Here is a 20445-nt window from a genome sequence, read left to right on the forward strand (position 1 = left end):
GCTTACACTTTTGCTATGACGCTGATTACTTATTCGTCCTTTGCCTGTTGAGTTCTTCTTTTCATACATATCAAGGTACATACAGTTATTTTTTTCGGTAGCTCACATGCTTGTTCATGCTTATGCCATACGTACATACCTAGTATGATATATGTATCTGTACATATTCATATGCGCGCTCATCCCACTGTCATGCGCATGTTTCATAAATCGCATTCGTATCCCCAAGAAGGTCGCCCAGTTGACTTTCGTTTGTAACGCAAACCCTGTGAAGACCCAACACACTGCACGTTTTTCAACAACGCTACACATGTGGCAGCGTCTTCTGATGCATATAGTTTAAAAAAAAAAAAAGTTATGCTCTGCTTGTGCGAAATCATGTGAAACACGTGAGCGAGCGATACGGGGCGCAACACAAATCGTGCCGGGCGCCGTGTGTGCGGCAAGGCAGCCCCAGCACCACCGTACTCGAATCAGAGAACTCGAACGGCAGCGATAAGCGAGGCAGCTGCTGCTGGACGCATGCGGTGATATGTCAGTTGTATGAGCTATAAAATCTTAATTCATTGGTTGAATGCATTGAATGGTTAAAATTATATGTATGTACATGCATACATACATATTTATACATATGTAAATAACATTCGAATTAATTCGATGACAACAAACAATTGCAGACAGCCAAACAAACACCAAAAAAAAAAACGGTTAAAAACCCTTCTTGTATATGGAGTCAAAACAATGTCAGCAAGCATCCAGCCCAGTTGTTGACAGAAGTTTCCGGATATAAAAACAAATTTCATTCTTTTGTGAATTGCAGTTTGCCCTTGCTGGGTTATTTTTAAATTTTTGCTTAAATATTATTAATTTTCGAGTAGGTAGTTGTTTTAGCTCTGTTCTTGTAGTTTGAATTCACTCACAAAATATATTGCTGTTGGGATCAATAGTTCACCGTATTATTAGTTTACATGCACATTTATTCGCGAAAATAAGAGACTATTCGTGGTCTGTTAATGAAGAGTTAAATCACAGCGGTGATGCAGTGTAGTGGAGTTGCTGAGGCTACATTTCCGACACCGCAGACCAGGGGTTGGCAGTTTTGGGGCTAATAAAAGCCGTTTAGAGGTTTTCTAAATTAACAAAATGCCACAAGAAATTCGAATACAAAATGACTAGATCAGCTCTCTTCTTTATATGAGCCCTGTTTTTGTACGCACTATCCAGTAAAAACTATTACTGGCGTTTTCGTATGCAAAAACTTGCAAGAAACGAAACGAAAGTGCTGTATATTGGTAAATATTCGATTCAATTCAATCTGAAAAAGCATCCGTGAAGTGAATAATCAAGACAAAAACTAAAAAAAAAATATTTAACTTGCATGTTGCCTGCAGTGGAATTCGAACCGTGACCATCTCTGGATATCAACGAATTGTGGCATGCATCTTTGCGCACTCAGCTACACCCAGGCATATAAATTTGCTTTCAAATGTTGAATATATATCAACACCACAGCACACGATTTGTACGGATAAACATGTACTATGTATGAATGTTTGTGTTGTCACCTCTCTCAAAGCGGCGGTCTGCATGCTTGGGGTGCGTATGTACACTCATATATATACTCAGATATGAACAGTCAAATACGTGAGTAATAAATTTTGTATGAAAATATTATTTTTAAATTCGAACATTTTTAAACGATAATCAAATACAAAGTATTCATTTTTACTACGCATTATTTCCCTCAGTGTACTGGATAGTTTTTTGAAAAATACGAAAACAGTGCTAAAATTGATTTTTAACCTTAATACAGGAGGTAACCATCTTCAAACATATTTTTGAAATATACCTTTTTTAATATTCGCCATAGACAATGCGGTGCGTCTGGCTCGCGAGTTATCTGTGTAGGTGCGTGTTGACTCGCCGTTCGACTGTACACAGTTGAGTCATTCAGAGTCATGTCTGTGTAACTAACACATATTTATATTCACTAACACATCCAAACGGACTCGCGAGTGAGACTCACCGTGTTTGTCGCCTATAAACCTCTCTCGTCAAAAATATTTCCGGATAAGCCTTTCATAAGCGTAACTCATTTGATATCCATATTAAAGTATTTCATTTAGCTGGTGAATTAAATTGATTTTGATTTTTTAGCCAAGTGGCAACCCTCGTAAAAAATATTACCGAACATTATCTTTCTTGAACCTGTCTCGTTCGACACTCATACTGAAATAGTAATCTGAAATAAAGTATATTTAAATTTCTGAGCAGGTGGCAACCCTCTTCAAAAATTTTTGCGGTATGAAGCTTTCTTAGACCACTCATTGATTTAATTCCCACAAAAATATTTAATTTAATTTTTTGCTTGAAATGATTTTGAGCTCCAAAACTGGTGGCAACCCTCTTAGATATGGTTTTCGAAATAAAGCTTTCTTAAACCTCTCTCTGGCGTGGGTCAAGCGGCTCGCTAAATAAACGTCTATTCGACTAAGAAACCACCCCCTCCCAGCGATGGGTTGGGCGCTGGGTTAGGGACCCGCCACGTAAAAACCTTTTCCAGTGAATAAAAAAACGAAGTAGTCAGATTTCAGCGAGCATGAAAGAATCACTAGTACGATGAGGAATGGCACGAAGCTGCTGAGAAAAAAGTTGCCGCCTACAGGGCCACGCTGCGAACGGGCGCAACACGGCTACGTTGGACCGCTATAGCGAGCTGAAGAGGTCGATATACGTGAGTGCGAGGAGCTTGAAGTGCTGGCCGACATGAAAAACGCTCGAAAATTTTAGCAGAGATGTATAGAACGTGCTTGAATTACCGAAGGAACACTTCTACCCTGCTTAATGGTAGCAGCAAAGATGTAGATAAGACGAATCCGGACCCCAGTCGATGATGACGGAGTCCAGGATCCCCCGCCTGACTACGACGGGTACGAACAGCAACTACGGGGCTGAAAAAGAACAAACCTGCTACAACTGACGCCAGCCAGCCGAGTTATCCAAGGTGGTAAGGTGCATACATCAACTCGTATGCAGAATATGGTTAGGTGAACGTATGTTCGACGACTGTAATTTAAGTGTGCTCAGGTCATATCGAGTATATTGTGTGAAATACTGAAGCCCACCACCAACGAACTCATTGGACCTTATCAGTATGGCTTTAGACCTGGAAAATTGACCATAAACCAGGTATTCACAATTTTCCAAATCTTGGAAAAGGCTCGCGATAATAAGATCGTCACATACCTTATATTTGTCGATTTTAGGGCCGCTTTCGTCAGCACGAAAGGAAGTTGTCTCTATGCCACCACTTCTATGGACGTTTGTGGTTAGTAATATTTTTACGAATATAGAAGGAGAAGCAGCCACAGTGGGACTGAGCGTTAACGAAGAGAAGACTGACTTAGTATTATTCACTGGAAAATAAAAGATCCTAGCTTAGGATAAACCTAAATTGCGGGAGACCACCCTTCAAATCAAAGCCAAACACGAGGTGCCTTGGAACCGTACTCAACAGCAAACGGTCATGAGGAATTCCTCGGCAATACTGTAACCTAAAAAAAGTTTTGCGTGTGCCAGTTTTAATTGAGTACTTATTGTCGAGAAAAAATTTTGGGTGTAAAATTTTTCTTTAGCACCCGCTAAAAGCCGCTAAATCGCATTTTATCCTATAACTTATTAATTGATATCCGATTTTTAAAATGTTTATATCGCCGAAAAGGTCTCGTTCACCCAACATGTTTTTTTGGCATAAGTATTCAAATAAAACTACCAAACGATAAACTTGTTTCGCTTTCATATATCGTAATACGGCTTACTGTACACATGTAAGGCGATGCTGGGCTGCAGTTGGGGATTTTCACCCAGTTCTTAATGATCAGTATAATGTGGGACTTGAGAACCACACCGACAGCAGCTCTGCATGCAATTTTATACATGCCACCGGCGGATTCGGAAGCCAAGAACGAAGCATTTACAACTGCCGCGAGGCACTTCTGCACAGACGGTTCTAAAATGGACGAAGTAGGAGGAGCTGCAGTATAATACGCCGAACCGGAAATTCAGTGATAATTTAAGCTACTAGGTCACTATAGTATCTATCAAGCCGAGGTCTGTGCGAACAGACTACAGAATTTTAAACCGCCTAGCGAGCAGTAAACCTTAACCTAGATAGTCAGGCAGCCATTAAGGTTTTACATTCGTATGAAAAAATAAATCAATGGCAAATGTGGAAGGTATTAAACGAGCTGACGAGTTGGCCAAGGAATTGGCTCTCGAAAGGAACTCATGTCTCATTTCCTGCTTTGAACAAGAAGAATGGACTCGAGACCGCTAGTGTGATTGTTAGCAGGGTTCAACTATTTATCACAAGGAAGCTGTGGAAATATAATTTGCGAGTATTCAGCCTACAGCAGGCAAAGACTCGCGTTACTCGGCAAGTTGCAGCTTAAGGGCTTTCACTCAGTAATTGACAAAATATCAAAGCGTCTGATAAAACTCGCTTAAGAAACGGCAGCTTTTTTTTCTTTATGGACCTCTTATGGGCAGCTTAATCTAACTATAATGCCTAAACCCTGCTTAGTTCTCAAGTTGTTAAAAAATTCGATAAAAATATTTAAATCATACCTTCGATTTCTAAAGCGAACGTTGGCCGTTCTTCAACGATTTTGTGAAATAGGGTGTTGTTGAAATTTTTTCTGAGACAGGGCGTTTTCGAACTGGCTGCCGAGATAGGTCGATCTTCCACTTAGCCATCGATATGTGATATCCTCAATATTGAGAAAAATAAATACTAAATACTTTTGTTGTATTTTTTCAAATATTTACAATTTGCTTTGCAAATTCTTTATTCAATTAAGGCTAACTTCGTAAAATACATAAATACATATGTGTAATACATCCATGCACATGGTTAAATACATACTTACAAATATGCGTTATCGCAAAAATACTAAAATTTTATATACATACATACATACGTAATTAAAATTAATAAGAAAAATGTATAAAGTATGATATTTAAGTGGAAATGTAATAAAACATTCGAATGGAACTTGGTAGTGGTAAAAAGATATTTATGATATGAATATAAAGTTCAAATAGCTATAGTTTAAGAGAGTCCATAACTTGGAAATCGCGCCTTTTTTGCTGAATTCTTTGCCAGTCTACTAATCAATGTATTCCTATTTACTTCGAACTCACCCGGTGTGATAAATAGGAACTACTTAACGAAATCGGTAGGCTGTGGCCACGTTTGAGCGCCTCCTCACGCGGTACCAGCTCGTGTGTTGTGGGTGTCACAACAGTGTATTGCGTTCTTGGCGCCAAAACTGTGTAATACGAATGCACCGGCACGCGCACAGTTTCAATGGTGGTAAGCTGCGGCCGCACCAAAGTCAAATCGGATTTATCTTGCAAGTCCGTAAGACGAAGCAAATCTTTGGAGGAGCTCTCGCCATCACCTTCGTATGTATACAGAGCTCTTGAGCTGAGCTGGTCATCTGTGCCTACTAAATCGGATAGTTTGTATGTTGTCATTTGCCTTTCTGCGCTGGACAATTCTCTCGATGCCGCCGATGCTTCATTCTCTTCCTCTCCATTTTCTATCGTCACATTATCGCCATCACTAGTATTTCCCTCCTCTTCGTTACCCTCGCTGTCATCTTGTGAGATTTGCAAGCTATCAATGGATAATAAACCACTATTATCTTCGTCGTCCGTATTGGCCACCTCCTCTTCTTGATCTTGGGTAGTCTCGACATTAAGTTCCTCCTCTGCACCGCCATTCAAATTGTTGTTACTGGGTGTATTTTCTGCACTAGCACTCTCTGACAATATAGCTAATATTTTACTCCTTGTACTCTCCAAAATATCCGCCACCTCCTGTTGTGAACGCTCTGGCTTTTGTGTCTCCTCCAAACTGAGCTCGTCCAGGCGTGAAGCTTCATTTTGTGACGCCAGCGCTGCTCTCAGCTCCGCCTCTCGATATGCCTCAAAGTGAGCCTTCTTTGCTTCCTGCACTTCAGCTGTATCTCTCACGGGTAGCGGCGCCAACCTATTCGGATTCTTTGGCGCTTTGGGTAAGTTCGTCGCTGCAGCCTTAAAGCCCTGATTTCGTCCTGCTTCATACTTTACAGTTTGCAGTTTTCCATCTGCGTCAACATAGGAATAAAAACCACGCGACGAGCCGTCCAGTGTGAGATATTCGGCTTTGGCGGATCGACCAGCACTATAGCCATACGAATAGAAACCGTCCGAATCCTGTTCGTGATACTGTGTATTGGCTGGCGCTGTGTCCTTTTTTTCAAATGTCGCACTTTGCAATTTAGCCAGTAGTACCTTGGTGGGCGTATAACGGAATGTCGACGCTGTGGTTAGGGTCACCCAAACCAATGCGAGCATCAACCGCATTGTGTTGGTGCTTCGAAGGATGCTCAGTTTTTCGAAATGTCCTTGCTATTCTCACTACTCTGCGTATGCGTTATGACCACGCTTCAAAGCTGTAAAATTACTAAATTGAAACAGTGGTGAGTCGTTTTATTTATACCGCATAACACCCTTTCGAAGTGTGCCTAACGCACTCTATCTATCCGACCACTTGTCATGCATATTGTTGCAACAAGTTGTTGCATTTGCTCACAGTTTATAGAGCAGACAGTGCGTGGTACTCGCAATATTTTCATTGTAAAGTACCGTCAGCACTTTGTCAGCAGAGATGACCTCGAAATGCAGCCAATAGACAAGTACCGGCAGCCGCCATCAAACATCAACTACTAAGCTGGGGGTATCAGTTGACACAGTCGTTGCCGGATTGTTTGACAGTGCGTCTGACATACTGGCATGGTGCTAGCTTACACATGTAAATATTTAACCAACATGGACGCGCGTCGTCGGCACATATGTTTTATGTGCGGCTGTATGTCGTTTGCTTCCGATGTTGTAATAACAAACTTCTTATATTCCAAACGGTACGCTGATTAACGCATGAAGGCCTATCAAATATCAAAACTGTTAAAAAATAAGCGAGATTGTAAAATATTGGAAATGGAAATGGTAAAACTATAGTACCTTGTGGTATGCTGAGTGACATGATGAAGTTCGATATTTGTTATAAGAGGTTAATATGTGGTATGTTTACAAAAACAAAATGCCAATTGAATGTGGCGAATTCAATATCTTCTTAATTTAATATGTTATTGTAATAATAATGCCAACGATTAGCCTCATTCCGCCCGAGTAGCATGTTAGGTGTAGTATCCATGATGTACAGATTTGAATACTTTTTTACAGCGCTTTTATCAACTTGCAATGTTGTGTGTCCAGACAACATTTTAGCTATAAAACCTTTGCTTTGCAAAGTTCCTATAAAAAACTCTAGTGCATAGGGCGACATCTACCTCTACGGTTGAGAGGTAGAAGTCGCCCTATGCACTACGTACACTACAGCTGAAATGGACGACACGCCATTCCTTTACATCAACGTTGGACAGAGCGAGCTTTTACTCTGCTCGCGCCTATACAAAATGTATAGAAAGCTTAAAAGAGCTTTGCCCGCGAGCAAGGCAGTGCCTATCAGTGCTTTATAAAAGCGTTGTATATTAAAAATGTTTTTTTTTTTTATATTATTTATTTTTCGAAGATGTCTTTGTGATGCAAATTTCTTCTACATCCCACAACGCATCACCTGGAAAAATATTGTACATGAAATCTCACAGCTACCGTATATTTTAACGAATAATACAATGCACTTTTTTTTATGGACGAAATTATCGTATTTGTCATACAGAAAAAAAATCAAGCCCCAATTAACTCGATGAACAATAATGTTGTGGAGAGGTAGTGTGGTTTTCCCACAAAAAATTTAATTAATAACGGCCTCAAGCTCAATAAAAATTGTTAGGGCTGTTTTCTCAAGTAGGTTTTAAAATTTATCTGCCTTTAAATACAAATTTTGTTCTGAAAAAATGTGTTTGAAGATCAAAGGTACTTAAGAAAACGACACTTATTAGGCCAGAAAATAACAGAAAAAAAAATGTAAAAGTAGAAAAAACCGTGTCCTGTAAAATTTGGTTTCTGACACATATAGCCCAGTAAAATTAGATAAATTTGGTAGGAAAATTTAAAAAATTTTTAACAGCGATTTTTTGATTTACTATTTTTTTACTATTATTTAATACGTAGATCATGGATGCAGTCTTGCCCCTAAATTTCATTTGGCAACATTCCACCATCTGGGATAAAATTTTTTTGGGTTTTTTGCGATTTGCAAGCATATTTTGCATTTTTCGTAAAAAATGGTTAAATACAAATATGTAGAGAATTTAATTTCCCAGATTTATAATATAGAAGATTTTTTTTTAATTTCATTGTAAAAAATTAGCAAAAACTGCGAGAAAATTTTATATTGTCACGGTTTTCGCCATTTTTTTGACAATTTCTGTTGAAAATTCATAGCATATTGAAATTCCGAAGTTGTAGAGAATTTCATTCTCCACAACTTTTACACCTACATTTTTTTTTTGTACGACGCTTAGATCACGGCCGGGACCGCAATACACATGGCGATGCTTGGGATGCGCCGTAAAACTCATTTCCTGCACTTGCTTTACGTTAAAAAAAAAAAAAAAAACGTTGTCCGTGGATTAGTCCTACTGGGGAAACACGTTAAAAAATGCGCCAAAAAAACTCTTCTGCAGCGGTGGTGTGGAAATGAGTTTTACGGCGCATTCCGTACATCGCTATGTGTATTGCGTTCCCGGCCGTGATCTGAGCGTCGTACAAAAGAAATGTAGGTATAAAAGTTGTGAAGAATGAAATTCTCTACAACTTTGGAATTTCAATATGCTATGAATTTTCAACAGAAATTGTCAAAAAATGGCGAAAACCGTGACAATGTAAATTTTTTTCGCAGTTTTTGCTAATTTTTTACAATAAAAAATGCTATTTTTAAAAAACCTTCTATATAACAAATCTGTGAAATTAAATTCTCTACATATTTGTATTTAACCATCTTTTACGAAAAATGCAAAATAAGCAGTTTATATCTCTTGGCAAAAAAACAAAAACGCTTCTCCTGGCAGCTAAGTAAACAGAGCTTAATAAAGTGAGGTCAATGATATCGAGATGTTTTGCAACGTCAATGAGTTGCAATCGCAAGTAAACGTTGGGGACAACTTATGCGTATGTATGTGCATCTGGGTGTACATTGGCGCTTCCGAAAGAAATGCACAAAAATCGTAAAATTTTTAAGCCAACACTTGTAAAAGAGCCTGCAGTTGCAACAGACAGCTAAAGAAAAAGCGGTGTATCAACTGATTCAGCTTTAAAATATAAAATTATTTAAATTTGTGCAAAATATGGAACTCAATGGCAAAAATGTGATCTGTGCAGGTGGTTTTGGTGGCATCGGACTGGCTTGTGTCAAAGAATTTCTCGCAAAGGGTGTAAAGGTAAAATTGCCAAATCGGCCCCTTTAAGTGTGTTAAATAAGAGACAAATCATATTTTTTTCAGAATTTGGTCATTTTTGATCTAACAGAGAATAAGCAAGCTTTGCTGGAGTTGCAGAATTCGCATCCAGCCTCTACAATTCATTTCATACAATTTGATGTGTCTAAAAAAGAAAGCATAACAGCAGCTTTCACCGATGCTGTGGAGAAAATGCAGTACTTTGATGTGTTGATCAACGGTTTCGCCATAATGATGGATGAACACATTGAACTGACAGTTGAAATTAATTTGGTAGTAGAAGTTATTAAAATACAAATTTGCAAAAATAACGCCCCTTTTTTCAATTGTCATTAGTTGGGTGTTATCCACAGCACTCTCACTGCACTGCCTTATATGGATAAGTCAGCTGGTGGACGTGGTGGTATCATTATGAATGTCTCATCTGTTGCCGGTTTGGAAGCAACCGCTTTGTTTGCCATTTATTCCGCCACTAAGCATGGCGTTACAGCATTCACGCGTTGCATGGCGGTTTGTATGAAACATGACTAATTTTTTTAATTTCTTTAGTACATTTTTTTTTCGTTCCTTTTAGGATCAAATCTATTTCGATCATTTTGGCGTTCGCTTCATAACAATATGTCCTGGCATGACAGATACGGGTCTCATAATAAATCTTCATAAAAGAGTGACCTTTGAGTTTACTCAAGACGCTACTAAAATCTTCTATGATGCCAAAAATCAGAGTGCAGAAACGTGTGCGAAGAATATGATAACGGTTATTGAGACGGGAAAGAATGGTGGAGTTTACTTACTTGATTTAGGCGATATTAAAGAGATTACTTATCCGGAGTTTTGGAGACCTACTTTTTAAAAACCTCAAGCGCTGTTATTCAATCCTTTAACGGTAACGCTAATGAATACATAAATACATATGTATTAGAGGGCTGCATGAAGTCATTCAAACTTTTAGCCATACAGAGTACAGTAGATTTGAATATTTTACTTCATATACAAAACATTCAGCGTTTGGAATTTTGTAAGTTATGAATATGCCTTTTGTTTTAGATTTTCTATCTTCAAATAGATGAATGTGAATGAATGAATGGAAAACATTCAAATCATTCAAACTCATTTCGGTAGAAGTTTTTTTCTACAAACAAGTTTTTTCGTATGTAATAGGAGCGCAGCAATACATACATACTTACATATGTATGTTTGTACATATGTGCATAGAAAAATTTTTTTGGGATATTCATACAAAAAATTGTCATTTATTTTAATTCAATTTATTTTCGCTTTGTGTACTGTCGACACAAATATCAGAACAGCTATTCACTCAAACTCAAAAAAATGTGAAGCCAAAATCGTTCATTCGTTCTGTATGTATATGAATAATTCATAAGACATTTTGAATGCATTCATGCAGCCCTCTAATATGTATGTATTTACGTAAAGTTTACGTAGTACATTTTTTCGGTTTTAAATCATTTATTTGACAGTTTTGTTAGAAAAAGTCTGAATGAGCTACACACATTGTTAAACAACAAAAATATCGCAATTATATGCGTCCATAATTTTTCGACTTTTTGTGCATCGCTATCGCTTAAATTGCTGTCATTCTGCATAGCTTCTATTTCATCTTTATTATTTTCACCGAGTTTACTGAGATCACTGCCAATGATAATAGGAGTGTACTCGTACCCAAAACCATCAAAAGTTTTAGAAAACTTTTACTGGTTTTGGGTCCTCGTACCCAAAAAACTTGCAAAGTAGGGGAAATTGAGAGAGCAAAATATGATAGAGAGCTGCAAATTTCTGCTCGAAAAATTTTTACAAGCGAAAACTTCCACGTAAGAAAATCAGCTGATCACAAACACATGTTTGTAAATAAACAAAAGAAAAAATGCCTTTTTGAGTAATTTATTGCAAATTCTAATATTAATGGTAGTATACAACGAAAAAGTGAATAAATTTATTAAGCACTACGCTTGTTGAGTTTATTTTTCGTTAATTTACTATTAATCTCCAGTTTGTTTACTTTAGTGTGTGCTGACTATGGTTGCCGTATGACATTTTTCGTTTGTACCATAATTTTCCTTTAAATATACCAAAATAGATTAAAATGCAGCATGCTGAAATGTTTTATTGCTGAAGTTGTCGGTGTTGGTAGGTTGATTGTTGAAATGAAAATGGTATAATTATAAAGCTACATTTGTAGCTGTATCTATTAATTTTTTTGGATCAATGATGGGTGTTTGGAGGAGATTCTCTTATTTTTGAATGCGTCCACATGTGATATCACAAATAATGATGAGAAAAATAACTTATTCAATCCGATATATTTAATTTGTATTTTAAAAAGGTTTTTCTTATCCAAAACTATTCAATTGTATAAAATGTAAAATCGGGGGAAAATGTACCAAGCAGAAAATAAATTGCCAAAGGACCACCAGTGGCAACTGTGGAAGTGATCAGCTGTTTCGAAGGTTGCAAGTTTTTGCAAATTTTGCGTCCTCGTACTTACGTGGATATTTGGTATCTTTGAGAGCGAATGCTGCTTAATCTCAGAATTTTCGTTGCTGAATAATTTTGTCCACTCATTACGAGTACACACCTAATATGATACGAAATTCTTTCCCTTGTGAGAGCGCTGTGAAAATCTGCATTTTTAGGTTCTTTCCCTAACAATCCGGACCGGATCCGGTAATAAGAGAATAAGCGAAAAGTTTGCTCTCAAAAATGGAACATAACCCAGAAGTATGGGGACACAAAAAACCACATTTCGTGCCCAGAATTTGAGAAACAGCTAATTCGCGTTGTTTTTGTTTTTGTCACTTAAATGCAAACTCTTGGAAATTGAATTTTTTAAAGATTGAAAATACATTCACTATTCCTTAAAAGCACCAAGTAGATGCAGGCAACATGTAAACACAAAACAGCTGATATGCACTTTGACGCTTTATCCATTTTTACCCGGAGAAAAAATCCGGGCTGTTTCGGGCAGAAGAAGAAGAAGACACATACGATCCAATACGTTACAATTTTCGCTCTCTATTACCCATTTTGTTGAGTACGGGAATAATTTCTAGGCTCTTTTGGGCAACCGCAGGATCCCGCGTTGCGTACGGGAAATAACCTTTTATAACATCCCCCAATATTGCCACGGCAGCGAAATACATACTGGTAGGTTTATTGAGTAAATTTTGCTTAACTTTTTTATTTAACAAAATAAGTAAATTTTTTGGAATTTTAATGTCCTCTTCATTATTTAATGTTAAAAATTACCATTTAAAATGCGTTTTCTTCAAAACGTTATCTTCAAGCAAGATTTTGCTATGTGATTGCAGGAAATCCATCGAAATTAAATCGGTGCGTTTTGTGCGTATTTGGTGGCAGCTCGCTATTTTTCTTGTCAGCTGTTTAGTCCAATTATATTTGACAGTGCTGCCAAGTCAGCAAATGTCTTTAAGTTAGATTCTCGGAAGCAGAATGAGAGAGTTTCGTACCATGTCATCCTTGTCACTGCAAAATCTAAAAAAAAAACTAAAGCATACCTGGTTTTGCGTTTTTTTTTTCAAATGCCCAAAGGTTGATGAAGGCACAGCAAAAGTGAAAAATTTGTATGCGGTACGTATGTAGGCGACATAACAGCTGTTTATGTAAAATTTACTTAGTTACCATTCTAGGGTTAATAGGAGTGTTCTCGTATTGCAAATTATTTAAATTGTTGCAAATTTTCAAGTTTTTGCGTTCTAGTTCCCGAAAAAATTGCATTTACATTTCATTTTGAGAGAAAACTGCAAATTACTGCTGAAAAAAAATTACTTTCGAAAACTTGCTAGTAAGAAAATCAGCGGATCGACTCTTTTTCTTGAATAAAGAGAAGAAAATACATATATATTCCACAGAATATTTATTTGCAAATTTTATAACTATTTTTGTTATGCGATGGAAAAAGAGCGTAAAGTTATTAAGCACAAGATTTATTAAGCGTTCTTCTTAATAGATTTACTAATATCCCGACAAAAAATGCAGCTTATTAAAATGGAAAAATTGTGAATTTTAAAGATACATTGTTTTATATTTTTTTTTTCTGAACGTGGATTGGATTTGTGTTGGGGTGAGCGGTCGCTTTTTTTTACTTACCACTAATAAAAGCTTGTCTTAAAAAAAAAACTTTGTTTATATTACTTGCTTCAACCTGTTTCGTAATACTTTGTAAAAATTCAATAAAGTTGCACGTCAGTTTTCTTGTTTGAAGCGTCTGCAAAATACCGTGGATTTTTGACATTTTTCTTTTGGCGTGTATTTTTTTTCAGTCATAGTTACTATATTCCAAAATTTTTTTATGGAAGAAAATAAAACCGTCGGCAAAAAAATTATCAAAAATCAACGCGAATTCTTATCCTCTTAAAACTTGCACTTTGTTCTAGTACAATTTAGTGGGTTGTAAAACTGCGTTCTTGTATTTTTCTATATTATGAAAAAAAAGTTTGTTGCTGTTATAAAAATTTGTTGAATTTTTCTAAATATTTTGAAATATTGATTTATATGATGTTTATGTATTATATAATTAGCTAGAGCTTAATAAACATCAAACAAACGAAAGAAAACTACTCAAAATGTCGCGTCACCATTTTTTGACATGACTGTATGTACATATGTATATGCATTTTTATAACGCGGTTCCACGAGCAATTTGCTGTTAGTTTATATTGTTTTGTATCAACGTCTGATAAATTTATGCTACTTCTGTTCATTAAAAAACATTAGGTAGCAAAAAAGTAATTTTTCATAAAAATCCAGTATTTTTGAAAAAATAACAGTAACTATTTTTGGAATTTAAAAAGTATAATACTGTAAAAAAGAATAAATCTTTAAGTATGCGTGTCATATTTGTAATACCCCTGTAAACCATTTTTTCAGAGTATTGTAAAGTAATTTTTTAGAATTATTAAAGATCTGATCCGATTTTTTGCCGGATTTTCTAAAATGAAATAAACTATGAGCACTTCGAAAAAAATCGGTAAAGCAATTAAAATAATGCTGCTCTGTGAAGAATTTCTTGCAAAATTTTTTCAGAATTTTCTTTACTTTTCATACAGAAATTTCTTTACGAGTTCGTGTCAACCACTTCATATAATTTTCTTTGAAGATTCTTAAAAAATCGTAACAGAAATGAGATACTCCTAAAGATTTCGGCAACTTTGGTTTGCAGAGACGTCCAGCAGCGAAAAATGCGAATTCAGCTCTTGTTGTTCTTTTTATAAACACAGCTGCTGTAAAATTTGTTGAATTTTTATTTATTGTATAGCTAAAGAAAAGAACTCTGATATGTATAACGAATAAAAATTTGAAATAATGTATACAATTGCTTAAGAAAAAATACCAAATGATTTGTAAGTTCTTCGTAACTATTATTTCAATGAAAATGTGCCTCAACGACGAATTTTAGCCAATAATACTTAAGTTTCAAGACAGATTTTTTTTTGTATTGTAAAAAAATATACTATACGCTTTCGTGTTCATTAAAACTTAGGCTGATATGAACTTCATAAAAATTATAAAAATTACCTAAAAATGTGTCTGGTGGGAAAGGTCTTTGTAACTGGTGAAAAAATAATTATGTATGTTTGAAGTAAAAGTGACCATAAACTAAAATTACATTTTTTTTTTTCAATGAATATTGTTTTCTGGGTCGGAGCTGCTTACTACTTTTGGCAGCAGCTTACATAGGGGTGTCCTACTGTGCGACGCCGCCGCCGCATAAGCTATCAGCGTAAACCTCTGATATCTATGGCTTGTCTTACTGCATACGAAGCTTGTGCACTGATGTTGCCGAGCAAGTTTATGCAATACTTGTTTTTTTTTTTTATAACCATTGCAAACAGAATTCACATATTTATCTACATACATATGTGTGCATTTATAACTAAGTACTCCTTATAATCTTGTTAGACTTTCGATTTTAAGAGGCGTTTGAAAGCTTCCAAGTGTGCATATAAAAAAATTTAAACCTGGGAGGCGCTATTATAATGTGCTGTTAATGCACAGACGGGTGTGGGGTTGTTATAATTTGGCATTTCAGGTGATAGGTGATAGTGCACAGTTTTAGCATGTGTTTATGAGCAGTTAGGTCAATTAAAAGTATAATTACGGTGATCATATATATGACAGCCGAATGCGGGGCAAAAAATTAGTTTGCTAATTAGTTTACTAATTTTTTTTTTAACAAACGCAAATACTCTTAACATCGTTTTATTAGCCCTGATACGTTAGCCTTATTTCACGTATATTTTTCGTTCTTTTGTAAAAGCAGCGCATAAATATTGTATAGTAACTAGCATCACAAAATTGTAGTACATATATTTATCGATAACTTTGCCCGTAGCGCTCGGAATTCTTACTCCGCAAAAATTTTTACAAATGTTGCTAGGCAGGAAAGCGTAATGAAAATGCCCGGGTGGTATTTTAAGCATTATTTTCCCACTCGGATTTCAACCTAGCACAATTCAGTGCAAGCATACGGAACGTCGTCCAGCTAGCTGACCCACTTTTCCAAAAACTGATAAAAATTGTTTTTTAGGACCACGAAAATTAATTTCAACAATTTTGTTGAGCTTGAGGCCGTTTTTTAATGAAAATTTTTGTTGACAAAAAATGTCGTCGAACGCTGGTAAATATTATTCAGGAATTAGGGGCTATTAAGGTGTTCTTTATGGCTACCCAAATCAATTTCGGCGCACACTTCTTTTCCGCGAAATTCGCGAAAATGTGTGTTTGGGTCAGCTAGCGTGAGTATTTTTCAAAGATCTTAATAGTATCTGTTGTTGTAACGCCCTCTATTGCCATTTGTTTTTTTTTTTTCCAAACAAAAAAACCTTAAAAATAAAATCTATAAAGTTTGTGCAAAAGTGAGGAAAATTCAATAACTTTTCAAACTAATTGGCAACATTCTAATCAGATTTTTTAGAAAAATTCACAACATGGTGTTTCTTTGAATTTGAGTATGGAACTTTCTTAAGTTTTGAACAAAGTTTAGATATTTTATTTTTGTGTTTTTTGTTGTAGTATGAACTATATTATTATAAAAATTTAGCGGAAAGAAATTAGAAACAAAAAACTTTGTATATCTACATTGCGAAAAATTCTCTGTGCCAATACTTTTGTCCGGCACTGTATGTAAATAAATGACTGGAAAGCAACACAAAAACGCTTTGTTTTTTTGAAGCAACGTTTTTTTGCGCTGAGTGATTCTAATGTGCATGTGTTTACATGTGTATTTATATTACGGATTTGTATTTATAATGTACATACGTATTTGCATATCACATTGAAAAGATAAAAAAATATTGACAAATGAATGATAAGAAGCAAATAGCTAGAAACGCAAATACTTCTTATGGACTTTCGATTTTCTTTATTATTTTGTAGCTAATCATAAACCAAGAGAGAGTTCTTTCAACCGAGCGCTAATTTAGTGATAACCGCAGTGCATTTAAAACAAAGCAGTTTGTATTAGAATAACGCAGTTCTACTGTTGAAAGCGAACTTAACAGACATATATACTAACGCTAGACGCTAACGGACTGTTGAGCAGGGGAAAAAACAACAACAACAAGCAAATTTCATACTAAAAACTGTTCTAATTAAAAAATAAAACTTTTAAATAAATAACAACATGGACTTAAGTGGCAAGAATGTAATTTACGAAGGTGGCTTTGGCGGCATTGGACAGCGTTGTCTGCAGGAATTTCTAGCCAAAGGAGTGAAGGTGACAATTACAGGTTTTTAAGTGTGAATAGTTTTTTTCATGTTAAAATTGTATTTGTATACATATTAAGGTGGTTGATTATTCGCCTTTCCTCAAAAACCAGTTTTCGAGTTATTATAAAATTGCAATTTGTAAAAAAACAGGTTCCCGATTTTCGAATAAATACAGTGAAAATGCTTATGAAGTCAGAGCCCAAAATTACAATAAAACTATAAACAGTTAAGATAGGTTTGATTTAGAAAATAGCAAAGCAAAATGAGTGCAACGTTTTTTTAGATCAATAGTAAAACAAATAAAAATCAGTGAAAAATTCAAGTTGGGTCTTATTTTAACTTTTTTAAATTCGATGTTGCTTTTTTTGACTTTTTTCATATTTGAGTAGCGCTCTTGCTTCCATAGCCGAGTGCTTGGAGGTGCCTACTGTTACTCCGGAAAAATGTTTTTTTTTTTTCAAATAGCGATCGCCCCTCGCCAGACAATGGAAGTACACTCGGAGGTTTGCGAGTGTACTTCCATAAAAAAGCTTCTTCGAAGATGGAGTAAAAGTGTAGATGTCCCTATTTGTGTCACAACCAGTGTTGCCAGGTCATTGAAGTGCGAAATCGTCAGTTTGGCTCTCAAAAATCGTCATTTGCGTGTAAAGATCGTAAACGTATAAAAAATTTTAGTAAACACAACCAGGAAGCTCTTTTGGATTTTAATCCAACTTTTGAATGATGTACGTAAAAAAATAAAAAGTTAAACTTTTTACGAATTTTTAAAATTCGCGTTACTTTTATTAAAAATATTTTTAATTGCAATAAAATCACATTTTCATCTTCTTGTTTTTTTTTTTCAAACTGAAACTTAACGATGTGCATTAAAAACTGTTCATACTTGCAAGTTTTGCTAAAGAACTTATCCACAATTCTCTTCGCTTAATAAAATATGTACCAGTATTCAGTTGACCGCCAAAAACTACACACATATTGACGAAAACTACTTATCGATAACTACTATTAGTGCTGCAACATGAATTGGTAAACTATCAGTAGGTGTCTGTCTATCTTCAAAGTTGAGCAACAGCCAAATTTGCCTATAAAGGAAAATTGTCATTGGGTCACAAAAATCATCAAATCGTCATGGCAGTAAAAAATCTTCAAAATTACAACCAAATCGTCAACCAGGCAACACTGGTCACAACATCAAGAAAGCAGAACACGAATTGTAGGAGAAGCTCGGTTAAACACGTAGAAAACGCTTAAGCGACAAACATTCATATATTGAATATCAATTCTTAAACTTGAAAAGGCCTTGAAAACTTTGAAAAATTCAAAACTTGTATTGAGCGTTCAAAATTTTTATGAAATGAAAAAACCAGTTTGTTTAATAAAAAATCGGATTTATTCGATATTCGCAAAATCAAGATTTCAAAAAACCGCCTGTAGATATACAAAAAATACCGGTAGAAACCGGTTTAGAAAAACTGAGTCAATCACCCCAATACATAAATACGTATATTGTGATGCATGTGCGTATGTAATTTCTGTATGCACTAAATGTGTTGATTATTATTTAAAATATATATTTTTCTATTATTAGAACTTAGCCATTTTCGATTTGCAAGAGAATGCAACGCTGCTGCAAACCCTACAAAATGCATATCCCGATGCCAATATTTTCTTTGTGCAATTCGATATCACTAAAAAGGATAGCATTACAGCAGCTTTCAAAATAGCTGTCGAGAAAATGGGTCACTTTGATTTGCTTGTCAATGGTTGTGGGCTAATGGATGATAATCAAGTTGAACTAATGATTGACATTAATTTGGTAAAAAAAAAACTCATAAATTACGCAAGACATGTGTATACACATACCATTTATTCAATACGCCTCATTTATTCAACAGATGGGTCTGATACACAGCACTTTTGCTGCTCTGCCCTATATGGATAAATCAACTGGTGGACGTGGCGGCATTATAATCAACATCTCATCGGTAGCTGGCTTGGAACCAACGGCAGCTGTATCTGTTTATTCAGCGGCAAAGCACGGTGTCACGGCATTTACACGTTGCATGGCGGTGAGCTTTTTAATAGGGTGTTTACATGAGGCAATTTTAGAGGCGATTTTGAATTAAAAGTTGGCTGCCGCCCCACTTCATTGGAAGCGATTAGTTGTATGGCCGTTCAGACCAGGCGATTATTGCTTACAACTAAAAGTGGCCCTTAAAATCGCTTCATGTAAACACCCTATAAGGTAACTTGTTCTCAAAAATGTTTGGTTTTTTCTTTTTCTTTTCAGAATCCCTTCTATTTCAAACATCACGGCGTCACTTTTATCACTATTTGTCCTGGCATTACAGAGACCGCGCTTGTGGCGAATCCACACACAAAATCCACATTTAAATTTGCTGCTGGTTTAGCTGCGCGTTTAGATGAAGCCGGACGCCAAAGTCCTGAAATTTGTGCTAAAAATTTAGTAAAGGTTGCTGAGACTGGTAAAAATGGTGGCGTTTATATGCTTGACTTGGGCGAAATCAAAGAAATTACATTCCCAGTTATGTGGGAACCAGTTTTTAAATCATGAGATGAAAGTTTAATTTCAAGCGTGGAAATTATTCAAATTAGAAAGCGGTGCATAAAGTAATATACAAATAGTGCTTATCGTAACTATACGACATCAACAACTTTGACTAGTTTAAATTGCTTTATTTAAAATATATATAGTTAATTTTGTATAAATCCAAGTATCTAACTTTGTAAAAAAAGTTAAAAAATCTACGAAGTTTTATCAAAATTTCAATCTCAGCATAGTGCAGTGCAAGTTTGAAGTGACTTCAAAATACCGTTGATTTTCGCCAATTGTTTTTTTAATAAACTGGGCTATAAAACTGCATTCCCAAAATTTTTCTAAAAATTCTAAGTAAAAATTATGACTTTTAAAATTTGTTTTTTTTTATTTTTTTACAAAGTTCAAAAGTTGGATTTATATGGTTTTCGTTATGTAATGAACTATATTTTTATAAACATAAAAAATAAATAAAATTAAGTGCAGAAAAAAATAAATAGGCAAAACCTGTCAATATATGGGTGTCGCATAGCAAGCACTATATCTAGTAGTTGATAAGTAAGCGCGCGCCCCTTTTAAAAAATAAACAACAGTTTATAAGTAAAATTATATGCGTAAATACATATGTAGTGAAGGTTTTTCCATTGCTTTTTATTGTAAATGAGACAATAA

General features: G+C 35.5%; 3 protein-coding genes across 3 annotated transcripts; 2 read left to right on the forward strand and 1 right to left on the reverse strand.

The window, feature by feature from the left end:
• Nucleotides 1–5187: 5187 nt before the first annotated feature.
• Nucleotides 5188–6763, reverse strand: LOC118754170. The gene has a single exon (XM_036489031.1). It carries the CDS (start codon nucleotides 6409–6411, stop codon nucleotides 5188–5190), a length of 1224 nt encoding a protein of 407 aa, XP_036344924.1. The 5' UTR covers nucleotides 6412–6763.
• A 2502-nt stretch (nucleotides 6764–9265) lies between these two features.
• Nucleotides 9266–10362, forward strand: LOC118754169 (alcohol dehydrogenase-like). The gene is made up of 4 exons (XM_036489030.1): nucleotides 9266–9449; nucleotides 9513–9740; nucleotides 9804–9977; nucleotides 10042–10362. The coding sequence occupies exons 1-4, from the start codon at nucleotides 9357–9359 to the stop codon at nucleotides 10318–10320; spliced, it is 774 nt and encodes a 257-aa protein (XP_036344923.1). The 5' UTR covers nucleotides 9266–9356; the 3' UTR covers nucleotides 10321–10362.
• Nucleotides 10363–16803: 6441 nt separating this feature from the next.
• On the forward strand, nucleotides 16804–19934 carry LOC118754168 (alcohol dehydrogenase-like). Its single transcript, XM_036489029.1, has 4 exons — nucleotides 16804–17223; nucleotides 18805–19032; nucleotides 19112–19285; nucleotides 19507–19934. Exons 1-4 carry the CDS (start codon nucleotides 17131–17133, stop codon nucleotides 19789–19791), a joined length of 780 nt encoding a protein of 259 aa, XP_036344922.1. The 5' UTR covers nucleotides 16804–17130; the 3' UTR covers nucleotides 19792–19934.
• The last annotated feature ends 511 nt before the right edge of the window (nucleotides 19935–20445 follow it).

Source organism: Rhagoletis pomonella, unplaced genomic scaffold (assembly GCF_013731165.1).
Source record: "Rhagoletis pomonella isolate Grant_MI unplaced genomic scaffold, Rhpom_1.0 Rhpom_scaffold_03485, whole genome shotgun sequence".
Classification (NCBI taxonomy): Eukaryota; Metazoa; Arthropoda; class Insecta; order Diptera; family Tephritidae; genus Rhagoletis; species Rhagoletis pomonella.

Excerpts from the sequence above, each read along its gene's own strand:
- LOC118754170 (XM_036489031.1), bottom strand. The coding sequence starts at position 6,411 with ATGCGGTTGATGCTCGCATTGGTTTGGGTGACCCTAACCACAGCGTCG.
- LOC118754169 (XM_036489030.1), top strand. The coding sequence starts at position 9,357 with ATGGAACTCAATGGCAAAAATGTGATCTGTGCAGGTGGTTTTGGTGGC. Across the intron at positions 9,741-9,803 it reads TGACAGTTGAAATTAATTTG|TTGGGTGTTATCCACAGCAC; the intron begins GTAGTAGAAGTT and ends AATTGTCATTAG. Across the intron at positions 9,978-10,041 it reads CATTCACGCGTTGCATGGCG|GATCAAATCTATTTCGATCA; the intron begins GTTTGTATGAAA and ends CGTTCCTTTTAG.
- LOC118754168 (XM_036489029.1), top strand. The coding sequence starts at position 17,131 with ATGGACTTAAGTGGCAAGAATGTAATTTACGAAGGTGGCTTTGGCGGC. Across the intron at positions 17,224-18,804 it reads TTCTAGCCAAAGGAGTGAAG|AACTTAGCCATTTTCGATTT; the intron begins GTGACAATTACA and ends TTCTATTATTAG. Across the intron at positions 19,033-19,111 it reads TAATGATTGACATTAATTTG|ATGGGTCTGATACACAGCAC; the intron begins GTAAAAAAAAAA and ends TTTATTCAACAG.